At 40.8% G+C, this 15,142-nt stretch overlaps 1 protein-coding gene across 2 annotated transcripts in view; it reads right to left on the bottom strand.

Annotated features, from left to right (window-relative positions):
* The window catches only part of DPYD (dihydropyrimidine dehydrogenase), a 1,270,977-nt gene that overhangs the window by 14,557 nt on the left and 1,241,278 nt on the right, over positions 1–15,142 (bottom strand). For both annotated transcript variants that reach the window (XM_033915764.1, XM_033915765.1), the window contains one exon: positions 6,456–6,596. In XM_033915764.1, coding sequence (XP_033771655.1) covers positions 6,456–6,596 — 141 coding nt within the window. The remainder of the gene's footprint in view (positions 1–6,455; positions 6,597–15,142) is intronic.

The following is a 15,142-nucleotide window of genomic DNA, read 5'->3' as shown; positions in this document are numbered from 1 at the left end:
TTCCTACTGATATCAGATTAAGATTAGAATCCATGTTGGGGGGTGGGGGGAATGAATGTGGAGGCAGTGTGTGTGCAGGGGAGGGGGGTGATTGTTGATTTATTTGGTTTGTGTTTGAATGGTGTGAGTGGGGTTATGAGTGTGGCCTGGGGATAGTCTCTTTGGACCTTTGGGCGAAAATGTAAAAAGTGGGGATTGCACCGACAGGCCTTTCTCATAATTTATGGTGATGGCGTATCACGAGGGTTTTCTTTTTATTGCCTGCTTCAGTAATCTGCTCTTGTATAACTTGTACATGATCTTGTGTTTTGCCTAGTTGACTCGTGGTTGTTTGTGTTCCACCACTGTTAATAAACATGAGCGGACTGCTGGGCACGATGGACCACTGGTCTGACCCAGCAGCGGCAATTCTTATGTTCTTATAAAAAAAGAGATTAGAATCCAATTATTTGCATTCATAAATAAGGGTAAGAGATGATTTTATGCTACAAACTGATTCCTAGTTCAGTTTCCTTCCCAAGCTGGGATGCGACAAAGTTCTACTTTCATCGTATTGCCTTTTCTTTCCTTTAAAATAATTTGCATTAAAAAGAAATGGGAAATGGGAACAATCTTCCTCTTATCAGTTTGCTTCATTTTGGAATTCCCTCCCAGCTCCTATTCATCAGTATCACTCATATGTGACATTCTGCCGTAATCTGAAGACATTATATTCTTGAAAAAAATCCTAGTTCTATCTTGAACTGTGTTTTCTTTCAATACATGTAAACTGCTTTGAATATGTAACCACACACACATAAGAAAATCAGCATACATGTTCCAGTCCCCCTTTCTTTCTTGTGTTTAATTTCTTGTAAACCACTTTGTGCTCATTTCTGTGAAGAGGTAGCATATAAGTGTAATACCTACTAACTAACTGACAGGTGGTGGCATTAGCTGAGGATCTCATAACAAAGATTTAGCGGGAGCGGGACTTGGATGTGATAGTATATGGTGATCTTAAGGTGGCCAAACAGGTTGAAAAGGTGACGGCGAAAGCTAGAAGATGCTAGGGTGCATAGGGAGATGTATGGCCAGTAGGAAAAAGGAGGTATTGATGGCCCTGTATAAGACTCTGGTGAGACCTCATTTAGAATATTGTGTACAATTTAGGAAACCGCACCTTCAAAAAGATATAAACAGGATGGAGTTGGTCCAGAGAAAGGCTACTAAAATTCTTGGTGGTCTTCATCGTAAGGGGTAAGACCAAGGTGCAAGACAGGCAGAAAATAAATCAACAAATAGAAATGGAAAGTATGAGAAAATAGAAATGTGGAAGGGGAATTAAAATAGAATTATTGGGACTCAGAAATAAGGATAGTTTGAGAGTGGGAGGAAGATTAATAGGCTAAAGGACTGAGTAGAAAAGGACTGTCTTGAGAGATGGGGGAAATGTGGGAAAAAAGCAGCAAGGACAGAGGAAGAAGAGGAGAGGTTGGCAGCTGAAAAGCTACAAAATCATAGTGGGGAGACAGAACAGACAGAAGAAAACAACATGAAGAAGAGGCGAGGCGGGCGGGGGGATTGCATTTGGGAGACATTTTAAAAGTAAGAAAGTCACAGGGAGTGAGGAAATGAAGGAAATATAAACTAAGTAGAGAAGTAAGAAAAAGTAGCGAACAGAGAAGAAGGAAGAAAACAATGAGTGGAATTTGAGACGTTGAAAGGTAAAATGACATAGGCTGGGCTAGATAGACAATGGAAATTGACAAAAACAAACTGAAGAGAAGGAAAAACATGTTGACCACCATGGATAATCTTTTTATTATTATTATTATTTATTTATTCAATTTTCAATAATACAATTCAAGATTTACTTGTACAGAAAGCTTTAAGTCAGGAAAAGAAAATCACAATAATATTATAAATTCAAAGATACTAAGTTAACTTAAATCAGCTCAAGTCCACAAAAGATCCAAAATGTAATTATAAAACGGAAAACAAAGAAATATTTATTAAGGAAAATAATGCAAGTCAGCTGGTGGGGACATCTTAATTACACTATACTCCTCCTTTCTTTTCCTTCTCAAGCCGAGAAAGAGATAGGAAAGTTGTCAACTGGTAGGTCTCAAAGAAAACATATTTTTGAGAATTATATTGTATAACACATTTGCAAGGATATCGAAGAAAAAAGGTTGCTCCAAGTGCTATAATTCCCGGTTTTAACATAAGAAACTCTTTTCTTCGCCTTTGTGTGTCCCTAGCTAAATCTGGGAACATTTGTATTTTGAGTCCCATAAATTCTTTCACTCTATTTTTAAAGAAAAGTCTCAAAATCCAGTTCTTATCCATTGTTAGACCTAAAGTTGCCACTAATGTTGCAGGAGTAGCCATTTCTTTATCTGATAATTCCAATAATGCCGATACATCTATTGGTCCTTGGCTGTCTTCCTGTTGAATTTGATTTTTCTTGGGAAGGTAATACACCTGTGTAAATGGAGGTAATGAACCCTCAGGAACTTCCAATATTTCCATCAGGTATCGTTTTAACATCTCACGCGGAGTAATTGTTGTAATTCGTGGAAATTTAATCAATCTGATATTGTTGCCTCTTGAAAAATTTTCAAATGTTTCAATCTTCCTTCTTAAATTCACATTGTCCTTAATTAAAGTTTCTTGAAGCTGTTTGGAAGATTTTAATTCATTTTTGAAATTATCTAAAGATATATTAGAGTCAGCAATATCTTGTTTTATTAAGGTTATTTCCTTTTCTTGATCTTTCATTTTCCCCTCGGATCCAAGATGTCCGCGGATGCAAGCCGCTGATGCAGGTCGCCGAACAGACGCTAAAGCTGACAATTTCTGAGCTCTTTCTTTTGAGCTATACTCCATTTCCTAGCATGCCGAAAAGAAGGGGAAGGAGCACCGGTGGAGCCTCCCTGCGCTCCGGAACACCTACCTCCGGCAACATTGAAGCGCTGTTTCGGCGATTCCAGGGCACCATGATGTCGTCGGGAGGATCGCAGTTAGAGACACCCCACGCGAACGGAATGGAGATGTCTCACCAAAGTCTTGAGACCACGTTAAGCCCCGACGTTAGACCTCCTCCCTTGCACCTCTGAGCAACCAGCTCCCCAGAGGTTGAGAGCCTACCGGAAGTCGGGATGGGCTCTCCCCTGGAGGCTGCGCGGAGCTGTGTTGGGGAAGCCGATTCAGGCTCACAGGCTTTGCAGGAGAGCCTGAATATGAATGGGGTTGTTGTAACAGCTGAAACTGGACCTACTCAGGCGGAGGGAAGTGGAGGAGAGCGGTTGACTGGTGAGCAAAAACTTTTGAATACTCATTTGCAATTTCCTACCATAGTTAAGCCCCAAGAAGTTACTTTAGATGCCTTGTGGGACCTGGTGGCTAATATGGTGAAAACAATTAATGTTCAACAAGTGCAAGTGGATAGTCTTTTTAAGACTGGGAAGCAGTTTGAAAATGTTTTGAATAAGTATGAGTAGATATGAAAAGCAGATAGATGTGGACCCACAAATGAAAGAAAGTCAAAAAGCTACATAAATGAGAGAAGGTAAATGTGTTTAAAATGAAAAGAAGGGATCAACAGAAATAAATAGAGAAGACAAAAAAAAGGTATTACAAGCAGACACAAAGGGCATGATATTGAACCATGGTAGGTCTCCTGGTGGTAATCCTGGATATTTAGGGCCGGATTCTGTATAGGATGCCCAGTCTCAGAAGCCGCCTAAGCAGCTTTTGAGAATCGCACACGGGCGTCCTATGGAGAATCGCATCTGTCTTCACAGACAGATGCCTAAGCCTGCCTAATAACCCGATTCTCTAACCAGTATCCATTTCACAGGCGCCGGTTAGAGAATAAGGTTGCCGTTGAGCTAATTGTGGCAAAGGATCTCCCTGCCATGATAAGTTTAGCAGCAATTCGTTCCCCCCACCCTGTGAAGACTACTAGCAGGAAGGATGCCCAGTCCCTCCTGCCAGACCCCCCCCCCAATACATCGATAGCAGGAGGGATGCCCAGTCCCTCCTGTCAGAACACCATCACCCCTGAACATCGCAGGGGAGATCCCTTGCTGCAATAAGCTCATTGTAGGCCATTGTAGGCATTGTAGGCATTTACTGTGGGCCTAGGGAGGCACGTAAGGCTGCCTAGGCCTGCCTAAGGCTACTTCCAGGCCAAGGCCAAGGTACCCCCATGCCTAGCCTTAGGCGAGCTTAGGCAGGCCTATGAACTTCCCTAGGCTCCCATAGATGCCTACAATGTGCATCCCAATTAGCTGGTTAGGCAGCAGTTGGCTACCTACAATCAGGCGCCGTTTATAGAATTTGGCCCTGAATGCAAAGGTTGGCAGCTTGCACTTAGCCAGCCAAGATGTTTTTTATTGGCTGGCCAGATAAGGCTAAAGGCCAAAGATAGACCAACCTTTTAGGTGGATCCATCTGGCTGCATGTATACAGAGCATACAGTACTTGCATCAGTAACATCACTGTGCTTTTCTTTTTTTATTCTGGACTGTGAATCAGGCTGGTGTGGAGAAGCATTTATGATATGATGTCTAAACCCGAGTTTGGATATTTTGCAGAAGATAAACAAATATTCAGTACTAAACATGCCCATTTTCAAAATTGCAAAGTGTCCATAGGTCATTATTGAGATGGCCTGGGGAAATCCCAGGATAAGCAGCATAAAATCTATTTTACTACTTGGGATCTAGTTTGGTATTTGGGGCTTGGGTTGGCCACTGTTAGAAGCAGGATACTGTCTTTGATGGACCTTTGGTCTGTGCATGTTTAGATGTGCATGTTACTTTTTGAACCATGTTTAAAAAAAAAAAGTCCAAAAGAAAAACACACCAAACAAGCCATTGGGATGTAGGAGGGGCCAGAATTTATAATAAACTGACTACATGGTCATCCCAGCAGACAAGTGGGGCATCTTAGGGGCACTGTAATGAACATCACATAAAAAGGTATGTATCTCGCCATAACCCCCTTGTAGTGTATGATGAGCCCTCCAAAGCCCACCTAAAACCTAACGGACCCAACTGTACACCACACTAGTAGCTCTTATGCCTGTAGGTGTCATCTATATATAGGCACAGTGGGATTTAGGTGGGTTTTAGAAGGCTCACCTAGTCCACCATATGTAATAGTTAGCGTGAGTTAAGGTCCTGAGGCCACCCACTAGGCTATTCCAAGAACTCGGTTGCTCTTTACTAGGATTGGCCATAACATCTGAAGCTATCGTAGAGTCTGGTAAGTACTCTTTCATACAGATCTTTGAGGGGTGGGAGGGGATCAGTGACCACAAGGGAGAGTGTGGGGAGTCATGTTTATATCCCACCAGTGGTCATCTGGTTAGGGCACCTTTTGAGCATTTATTCGTTATTAAAACAGGTCTAGCCCTAAATGTCCAATTGTGCAATGGACTAATTCTACAATGTTTGATTATGGCAGAAAACTGTCCAAGTCATAAAACCTGCCCTAGTCCTGCCCACACCAAGCCTCTAATATGCCCCCTTGAAATTGAGATGAACTACTGATCAACAGCATAGATATCTGTTTAGAAAACAGGTTTTGGAAAATAGCAAATTGGGAGGGTTTGAACAGAAAAACATTCATCTGCCCCTTTATGCCAATTTTTGAATGTTTCTCTCTTTTGAAAATAAGACCCATAATGTTCACAGTGTAGACAACTGTCTGGTCTCCTTTACTCTATTTTAATAAGAATCTGTATCATGTTTGTCCTTTAAATACAAAATGGGAAATATCTTGGTGCTACTTTCTTTTGTTATTTGTGCACAATTTGGGTGAGCATAAAATGCTGGTAATCATGCTTTTTTTTTTTTTTTAACATGTTCTCACAAAGGTCCTGTCTCAGAGCATGATTAACTACATCTCCATTGATATGGGAACCTAAATGTGTCAGACTTGTTGAGAAGAAGCTTGTGCTTGCAGTTAATGGAAATAATCTGAGGGCATAGCAGAGGATTGCAAGCTCTGACAATACACAGTGGGCCTCACTGGTTCACATTCACACAACCAAATTTTAATTTTAAATTTTGGTTTAGACCCGAAATGAGACAATAATTTTCAGTAGTCGTTTAGGTTTCAGTTGGCCTCTAACTCCAACTTCTGTGCTGCAAGGGCTACAACTAAGCCATGGGATTTTTCAGTTCTATTTAAATTCTGTTCCACTCTCGTATTTAACTCTTAGAGAGAAGCCAGGCCTCTTGACTTAAATTGATTCAATGTTCCTATCAAATCAACTAGCTTACCCAGTTCTGTCCTTTCTATGTTACTAAAATGAAAACGTACCATACAATATAGTTAAAATATATGCTATAAATGGTAAATGAATGTATGTATCTAATGCCTAATATATTTAAAGTTATTTATACAAAGGTATCAAACATTTAGATTGAATACAGATTCATCCTCATCTGTGCTCCTACCTGGTAGCCAGAGTCATTACAGGCCATGTAACATTTGCCACAATTGATGCACATTTCTTCGTCAATCATTGCCACAACTTGCTCACTGATGCTGAGTTGGCCAAATGAACCAATATATGCCAATGCTTTTCCAATTTCATCCTGCAAAATTATGTATTAAAAAAAAGCTTATTATTGAGTATATCCATTCCATTAAAGTTCTCTATTAACTGTGCCATTTACGGTTTTATTATATTCTGCATGACCACACAGATATGCTATGGTTTGTTGAGAACATTTTGGCATAATTTGATGCAGAACCCTATGAGAAGTCAACATATTCTCTTATAGCAGCAAATGAGAAATAAAAGCCTTTCAATACAAGATGAGGTAGCGGCAATTCTATAACAAGGTGCTTCCATTTAGATGCTCCAACGCTACGTCTGGGTCCCCTGATTCTGTTATAGAATACAAGCATAAACCTGCATTGTCATATCTATATTTAAATTGGATGCGTAGGTTGGAGACATGCCCATATCCTTCCCATGCTCCTCCCACATTTATGCCCTCCTTTCAGAAAACCTGTCTTCAAGAACATCCCTCCTGCCGGTGATCTTGGGGAGGAGGTAGCAGCAGGGGGGAGAGGGCATGCCTCCTGCTGGGGGGTTGTCTCAGGGGATGGCGGCAGGAGACATTTGGGGGGTGGGGCTTTAGGAGTTCTGGCAGGAGGGAGTGAGCATAACTCCTGCGAGATCTTTGTGGGGGGGGGACAGGTTCCCTGCTGTGGCTGCTAAACTGATCGCAGGGAGATTCCCTTGCCAAGATTGGCTTGGCGGCCAAGTCTATTTGAAATGTAGACCAGCATTTTGCTGGTCTACGGCCCTAGAGCTGCGTAAGCTTGTCCTAAGGATACTTACGGCTGAAACTGTGCCCACACCAAGCATTGGGTGAGCTTAAGCGGCCCTATGCACCTCCTTAGGCTCACAAAAACACCTACAATGTAGGCTGCATGCCTTGGTTTCTGGTTTTTTTTTGTTTGTTTTTTAAAGTGCTTCCCGATTGGCTGATTAGACAGTGATAGGATGCTTACCGCCACCTACAATCAGGACACCATTTATAGAATTTGCCCCTATGTGCCTAGCACAAGAGCACAACCACAGGTGCCCTCCAAAAAATACAGAACAATTGCCATGGTAGGATTTTCCTTTTACATTTCCTCAGTACATCTCAAAATCCAAGAAAAGATACATTCAGAGTCAAAGCCTATTCCCCAGGACTGCAGGAATACAGTATATTGTGCTGCTTGTTTCATATTCAGTCCTCTCCATATTTCTTTAATACATTATTCTCAGGGAAATTCTACACACAATTTTTGAAAATTCTGCATTGATTATTTGAAGTGTTTTACACAGAATTCTCCATCCTAAGGCCTCAAATTCCCTCCTGCATTTTCTCTGTCTTGGCTCCAGCCTTCCCCATTCCATCTCTCACTCCAACTGCAATTCTCTCTCCTAATTTGCAGCAAGACTCCTAACTCTGTCTGTCAAAGTAATCTCTTACATGCAATACCCTACCTCTCAATCTCCCTCCCTATAGGCATACACTCCCACCTCTCATTCTTTCTACTAATCTCTTCAGCTATCATGGTATCTTTCCCCCACCCTTCCTCATGACACACACTTAAGTTTGGTCTCTGTTTTCTTTGCCTCCTCCCACACCCAAGGCACTCTTTCAGCTTTTGCTGATCCCTTCCAAACCCCAGGGCACACTCTTCCCTAGTTATGTTATTCTTCTTTCCCTTTCCATGGCACACTTACCTTGCTCTGTCCCCCTCTTCTTATGATCTCCATGGTATATTCTCACCTTGCTGTGCACCCACCCTCCCTTTGGTATAATTTCAGCTTGCTGTGCCCTCCCGCCCTCTCTCTGGCACATTCACTTGTTCTGCCCCCATCCTCTCCAGTAGAGGAGGAGAAAGTGACTTGATGTGCAGAAGCTCACTTCTTCCTCCTTTTTCTGCCACACAATCTTTGCAGGGTAGGAGGAGAGAGACTGACAGGAAAAACATAACTTTTGCACAAGAAATGCACAATTCTGTACAGTACAGTTGCAAAGAATTCCCCCAAGAGTAACAAATATCTAGGCTCTTTTTCCTCATTTATTTGTTTCTTTGTACATTTCTTTTCTGCTAATCCGAAATCCTTGGTGGGTTCCAGATGCAGTCTATCCCTCCCAATTTCTCTATTCTATGATCTTTATCACTTTGGCACCTTTAGAAAGAGAGATTGAAGCTGTTTCTGTGTGTACAGGTGCACTCTGCAAGTAGCAAATCAAGGACTGTTATCATTTCCTAATAGAATTTTTAAAAATCTGGCTTTAAAATTGTATCAACTGATTTTTATTTTTGAATTCAAAAAACCTCACTGATTTTTATCCACCTTGGAAAGACCAAGATACGTACCTGTTCTCAGGAGATGAACTTGTTTGTAAAATTGTTGCAGTTTAAGGAGCAGGCTCTTTGCAAACATTTCTCTGCAGCTGTATTTTTTTAGAAGAGTTTGCAGATGAAGAGAGAGGTTTCAAGAATGGATTCACAGGGAGAAGGCTTTTCCGTCTTTGCTGGATTGTTTATATGTACTGGATTGTTTTGTATTTTGAGGCCATATATATACAGTTCTATTGCATGATTGTATTTTATGCTAAAATGAGTCACAGTAAAATTTCAAGTAGTTATCTAATTTAGGCATCTGCTCAGCAAAGCTCTCTCGTTCTCTGTAATTTCATGGCCTAGAAAGCATTTTCCATCTTAACTGAGCTTGAGAGAAGTAATTTTACAACAGAGCACCTAGACATTTCCAAAATTATGTCTATTTGTCTTTATACAATATTCCAGTGTATCGCAAACTATGTGTCGCGGCACACCAGCCTCCTGAGATTTCTGGTGTGCCGCGACACACTGGCGAGGAGGAGAGTCATCCGCACCAGCTGCCTACAGAACGTGCCTCTCGCATTGAGAGGCACGTCCTGTAGGAAGTCAGCCGGCGCAGATGACTCTCCTCCTGGCCGGCATCTCTCCTCCTCTCCTCGCACCTTCCGGATCCCTCCACCGAAGCGGGTCACGGCCAGATGGGCACAAAAAAAATCGGGCATGCAAATTTGGGCACATGTCCAATTTAATTGAATAACAAGCCAATTAGTGCTAATAATTGGGACCTTAATGAGTAATTATTGGTGCTAATTAGCTTAATTAGCATTTATGTGTGTACATTTAGGAGTGGGATCCATGCCTGAATTTTACATGTGAGTCAATAAAGGGGGTACAGAAATGGAAGGATCATGGATGGATTGGGGGGCATTCCTTGTGTTTATGTGCCTAGTTATACTGTACAATAAAGAAGACTCAAACCTACTTTAGGTGTGAGTATTTGGGAAATTCAAACTCACATAGATATTTTCACACCCAAGCCCAGGAATGCCTCCCCTCGTTTTGGGAAATATTATGCAGATATCCCATATTCTACTTACCATGACTATAAAGTTGCACTTGCAAATTGGTGTGCATTGCCGATTTGCATGCACAACTTAGGGCTAGATTCACTAAGCAAACCGATTGTGTACCGATCGGTTTGCAAGCCCTTTGCGATCCGATTTCCCTCCTGCAGTATTCACTAATCTGTTTTGCGATCCGATTCCGATTCGAGCATGCAAATGAGGGGAACTATATGCAAAGTACACAGGGATGAGATTCACTAAACAAATTTGCTGATTCGACTGTGCTGGCCGATCAACCCAAAAAGCGACTGCTGAGGACCAGTTGCTGAAGCTCTTTCCAACTGCCTTCTGCTGCCCTGCTCTCAGCCCTGTCAGCCCCGATCTCCTCTTCCCCGATCTGCCTGCCTGCTCTGACTGTAGCTGCCCTGATCATCTGCCTGCCCTGATGCTGCCCTGATCACTTGTCTGCCCCGACGCTGCCCTGATCGCCTGCCTGCCCCGACTCTCCCACCCTTCCTCGCAGTTTAGGCCCGTGGTTTTAACCCACAGGCTTTAAAGCGGGTTAAAACCACGGGCTGTAAAAAAAGTTTTTAAAAAGTGCTGGGCCAGAGGTCCAGCACATGCACAGACCATCTAAAGATGGTCTGCGCATGTGCGGGAATCACTATAGAGTGATCCGTGCTGTCAGATGGGGGCGTTCCTCCGATCGCCCCCATCTTCATGTTGCAGTTTGGTGAATTTGTCGGACCTGCCCGGATATCTAACAAGCCAATTAATGCAAATTATTGGCAATTAACATCTAATTAATTGTCACTAATTAGTATTTACATGCACAGTTTTCTAAGCATAGTCTATAAAGTGGTGCACATTAATTCTAGTGTGCAAGTTTCAAAAGTGGGTGTGGCCAGGAGAGGAGCAGACATAGATGAGCAGATCATAGACATTCTTAAAAGCTAGGTGCACTGTTACAGAGTACACCTGCTCCATGCACAAAATAGTTGCAGATATTTCAGCCTGGTTTTCATTGGCCCAAATGGGTGCATGTAAATATTACAACAAACAGAGAACCTCAAAACTCCACTAAAGTAATGGAGAAACCACAAGCAAATGCCGACAAAGTGGAGTTGATGAACTGGTGAGTCCCAGGTTTATTCACAACAAATAAAAGTTAAAAGCAATCAAAGCACACAATCGTAACTGGCATTAGTCCAACAGAGATGACAAATAGTTCCAAATGTGTGCCTGTATAACCAATGGTCACTGTGGATGATGACTCCAAATTGCAACAAGTCCACTGACAAATGGTGTTCAAACTCATCAACTGAAGTCCAATCTACAGCTACACAAGAAGGAGAGGGTATAGGATGAAGTGAAGAGGTGATAGGCTCAGGAGAAATGTAAGAAAATACTTCTTTACAGAAAGGGTGGTAAATGCGTGGAAAAGTCTCCTGGTAGACATGAAGACTGTTTTTGAATTTTAAGATAGTATGGGAGAAGAGGAGATTGTGGATAGTGTGGAAAGGCAGACTGGTTGGGCATTTGGCCTTTATCTGCCATCATGTTTCTATGTACACCATTTGTCAGTGGACGTGTTGGATTTGGAGTCATCATCCACAGTGACCATTGGTTATACAGGCACACATTTGGAACTATTTGTCATCTCTGTTGGACTATTGCCAATTACGATTGTGCGATTTGATTGCTTTTAACTTTTATTTGTTGTGACTAAATCTGGGGGTCACCCGTTCTTCAACTCCACTTTGCCAGTTTTTATTGCCGGCATTTGCTTGTGGTTTCTCTGCACGTAAATATTAGACATTGGTCAGATGCTAAGCATGATTCTATAAACTGTGCATATCTTCAGAGGTCTTTTATAGACTCATGCAAAGCACCGTCCTTTTCAGCACCAATTTTTAAAGCATCATATATACTGTAGAATATGGCCCATAGTGGATCCACACCTGTACTTTTACCTGCAAATAAGAACAATTTTATTTATTGAAATTTCAATTACATAGGCAGAGATAAACTTTGATAGGCAATAGATAATACAATTTAATCTAAATAATTAGGATATTGATAATACTAATAAGATTTTTAATCTACAATGAGACGGACAGGCAAACTATAGAAGAACAATTCTAAATCCTATTTCTGGTGGTAAAAACATTACTTCATCCAAGGGAATGTGCTTTAGAAACCTGTCCACTCTATTGCCTAAATCATATATGAACTGAATATTTCAAACATGATTTTTTTTCTTAAACCCAATACTCATTCAACATAGTAAAAATCCCAAGGCAGAAGGAAGACTGAATTTATGTTAGGAAAAACAGCAGCCCTCCAAGGATTAATTGCATTTTAAAACATTTTGGTACCAGCCTAATATTTTTCTTTACCTAAGTGGATATGCTTTGGGTATTTGTTGTCCAGTTCGGTCTTGTTTGGCGAAAAACAAACAAAAAATGGGCCCCTTTCTTCACTAGTGGCAGCAATGATGCATACTGTATTTGACGGGGATATTAGTTTTCCTGTGTCATTAAATTTACTTTGCTAGGAACAGACGGGCAAAATATGCCTTGAATGACCCCGTCAGTAGCAGCGTTTTAATTAAACACTTACACATGTTCATGAATGACATGTTGATGTCTTCATCAATCTTTATGCCTTCAGTTGTTACTAATGCACAACTCATTTTGTGAGTCATAATTTGTTTCAGTGGCTCTCATAGAGTTTACTTATTTTAGAGTTAATCAAAAGACAATATTGTCTATGAAAAGTTCCTTGCTGCATTTTATAATGTATATACTAAGGTTTACAGTTTCCATCTGATTAGCCCTCAAAGAAACATTGTCATTAAAAATAACAGTGCACAGAAGTGTAGAATTTCTTATTTCTTTTAGAATTCTTCCTCTGCAATTGTAGTTTGTCTGTAAGAGACAAATGACCTCATTCTATAAACTTTATTATATGAACAGAATGGGGAGGGGGCATTACTTTTTTTGAATATGATCCAAAGACTACTTTATGATAGTTCCAAACATTTATTTATTTTAGTTTTAGTATTGACATACCACTTATATCCTAAGAGGTTTACATTCAGGCACTCAAGCATTTTCCCCGTCTGTCCTGGTGGGTTCACACTCTACCTAATGTACCTAGGGCAATGGGGGATTAAGTGATTTGCCCAGGGTCACAAGGAGCAGCATGAGATTGAACCCACAACCTCAGGGTGCTGAGGCTATAGTTTTAACTACTATGGGCTCCTTTTACTAAGCTGCGAAAGCATTTTTAGCGCACGCAGAATTTTAGCGCGTGCTAATCCCACGCTACACGGCTAGAACTAATGCCAGCTCAATGCTGGCATTAGCGTCTAGCGCATGTGGCAATTTAGCACGTGCTAAAAATGCTATTGGAGCTTAATAAAAGGAGCCCTATGTTACTCTAGAAATCAAGAATTAGTAAAAGAGAGCCAAGTATAGCACAATCAAGCCATTGTGACATCACTGATGAACTTACCTCTTAGGCATTGGTGGAATGAGGCATTGTGATGTCACAGTACCAGCTCTGGTTATCAGAGGCTGAAACCTTTCACACTATTTATTTATTCAGTTTTTTATACTGCTCTTCCAAGGGAGCTCAGTATGGTTTACATAAATTTATTTAGGTACTCAAGCATTTTTCCCTCTCTGTCCTGCTGGGCTCACTCTACCTAATGTACCCGGGACAATGGGAGATTAAGTGACTTGCGGAAAATCTTTTTTTTACCATTTATTGTCTCACCATTAATTTAATTAATTCAATTTAAGGAGGAAAAGAGCCTCAGATCCTTGTATGTTGCACTACATAAGCTAAGCAGACATACTGGAAAGGGTAACCACATCACTTGCTCAAAAACTTCCTGTCCCAACCTAACCATTGAAATAATTGAAACAGTATTTGCAACAGTCATTAAACTACTCTTTCTATTTGCTGTACACTTGATATTCAAAGTAACAGCAAAATTGCAAAATCATAAAGAACTTATCTTGTTGGGACTCCGATGTAGTTTAGACGCTCTTCTGTGCTGTCTTTGCCTGGTCCCTTCTTGCCGACGAGAGCTAGCTGGCATTTTGCTATACAGCTTTGCCAGTTTAAGCAAGTAACAGTATTGCCAAAGGAAGGAGTCCAATGCCCTGATGCGACTATATAACAAAATGCCAGCTAGCTCTTGTCGGCAAGGAGGGACCAGATAAAGACAGCACAGAAGAACGTTTAAACTACATCAGAGACCTGACACTACCAGATCCATCCATAAACTTAAACTATCTTTCCCATCGTTAAAAGGCGATATCTATGCCGGAAAATTAGGGAAATATCTTTTCTTCAAAATCACTGAGCTTTGGAATAACCTTCCTGCCCTGCTGTGGAGTCTGGGCTCCTTCCAATTATTCTGAAAGCATCTGAAAACTTAGCTATTCTCAAAAATCTAAACTTGCTACCCTCTTTATAATCACTAATTCTTATTATGTTTTTACTTTCTTATATTAAAGTTCCTGTAAACCGTGCCTAGTGCTATCTTTTTGGAGAGGATGCGGTATATAAACTTAAGGTTTAGTTTAGTGTAGTTTATCAGAGTCCCGATCAAGATAAGTTCTTTATGATTTTGCTATTTTGCTGTTATTTTGAGCATTGAATGCAGCCTGCCAAAGCCTTAAGCACACTGAATAATTTAATTACTAACTTGGAATTACTGGAACCTTGCAAGCTGGTTCATCTTGTTTTTCTCCACCCCATAATACATACTGTATACACAGAGGAATAGATTCAGTAAATGGCACTCAAAAATCAGCACTGAAAAAAACTGGCACTCAAAGAGATTCCATAATGGGCACTTTAAGATTAGCACCCAGTATAGAATAGCACTGAGTGCTGATTTCAGCACCCATATTTAGGTGCCAGGACTTACATCTGCTGAAACCAGGTATAATTATTATTATTATTATTATTATTATTATTAATAATAATAATAATTTATTTCTTATATACCACCATACCATGAAGTTCAAAGCGGTTTACAGTAAAGATACATTTTGACAGTACATGGGATACAAGTGGTTTACAATAAAGATACATTTTGTCAAGACATGGGATACAAGGGGAGAGAGAGGATAAGAGTTAGTCTCAAATCTAGAATTGGGGTGGTGGCGAGGTAGAGAGGAGTGCCGTAGCGAGGA

The sequence above is a fragment of the Geotrypetes seraphini genome, chromosome 12 (genome assembly GCF_902459505.1).
Source record: "Geotrypetes seraphini chromosome 12, aGeoSer1.1, whole genome shotgun sequence".
Taxonomy (NCBI): domain Eukaryota; kingdom Metazoa; phylum Chordata; class Amphibia; order Gymnophiona; family Dermophiidae; genus Geotrypetes; species Geotrypetes seraphini.
This window is presented reverse-complemented; position numbering and strand designations above follow the sequence as displayed.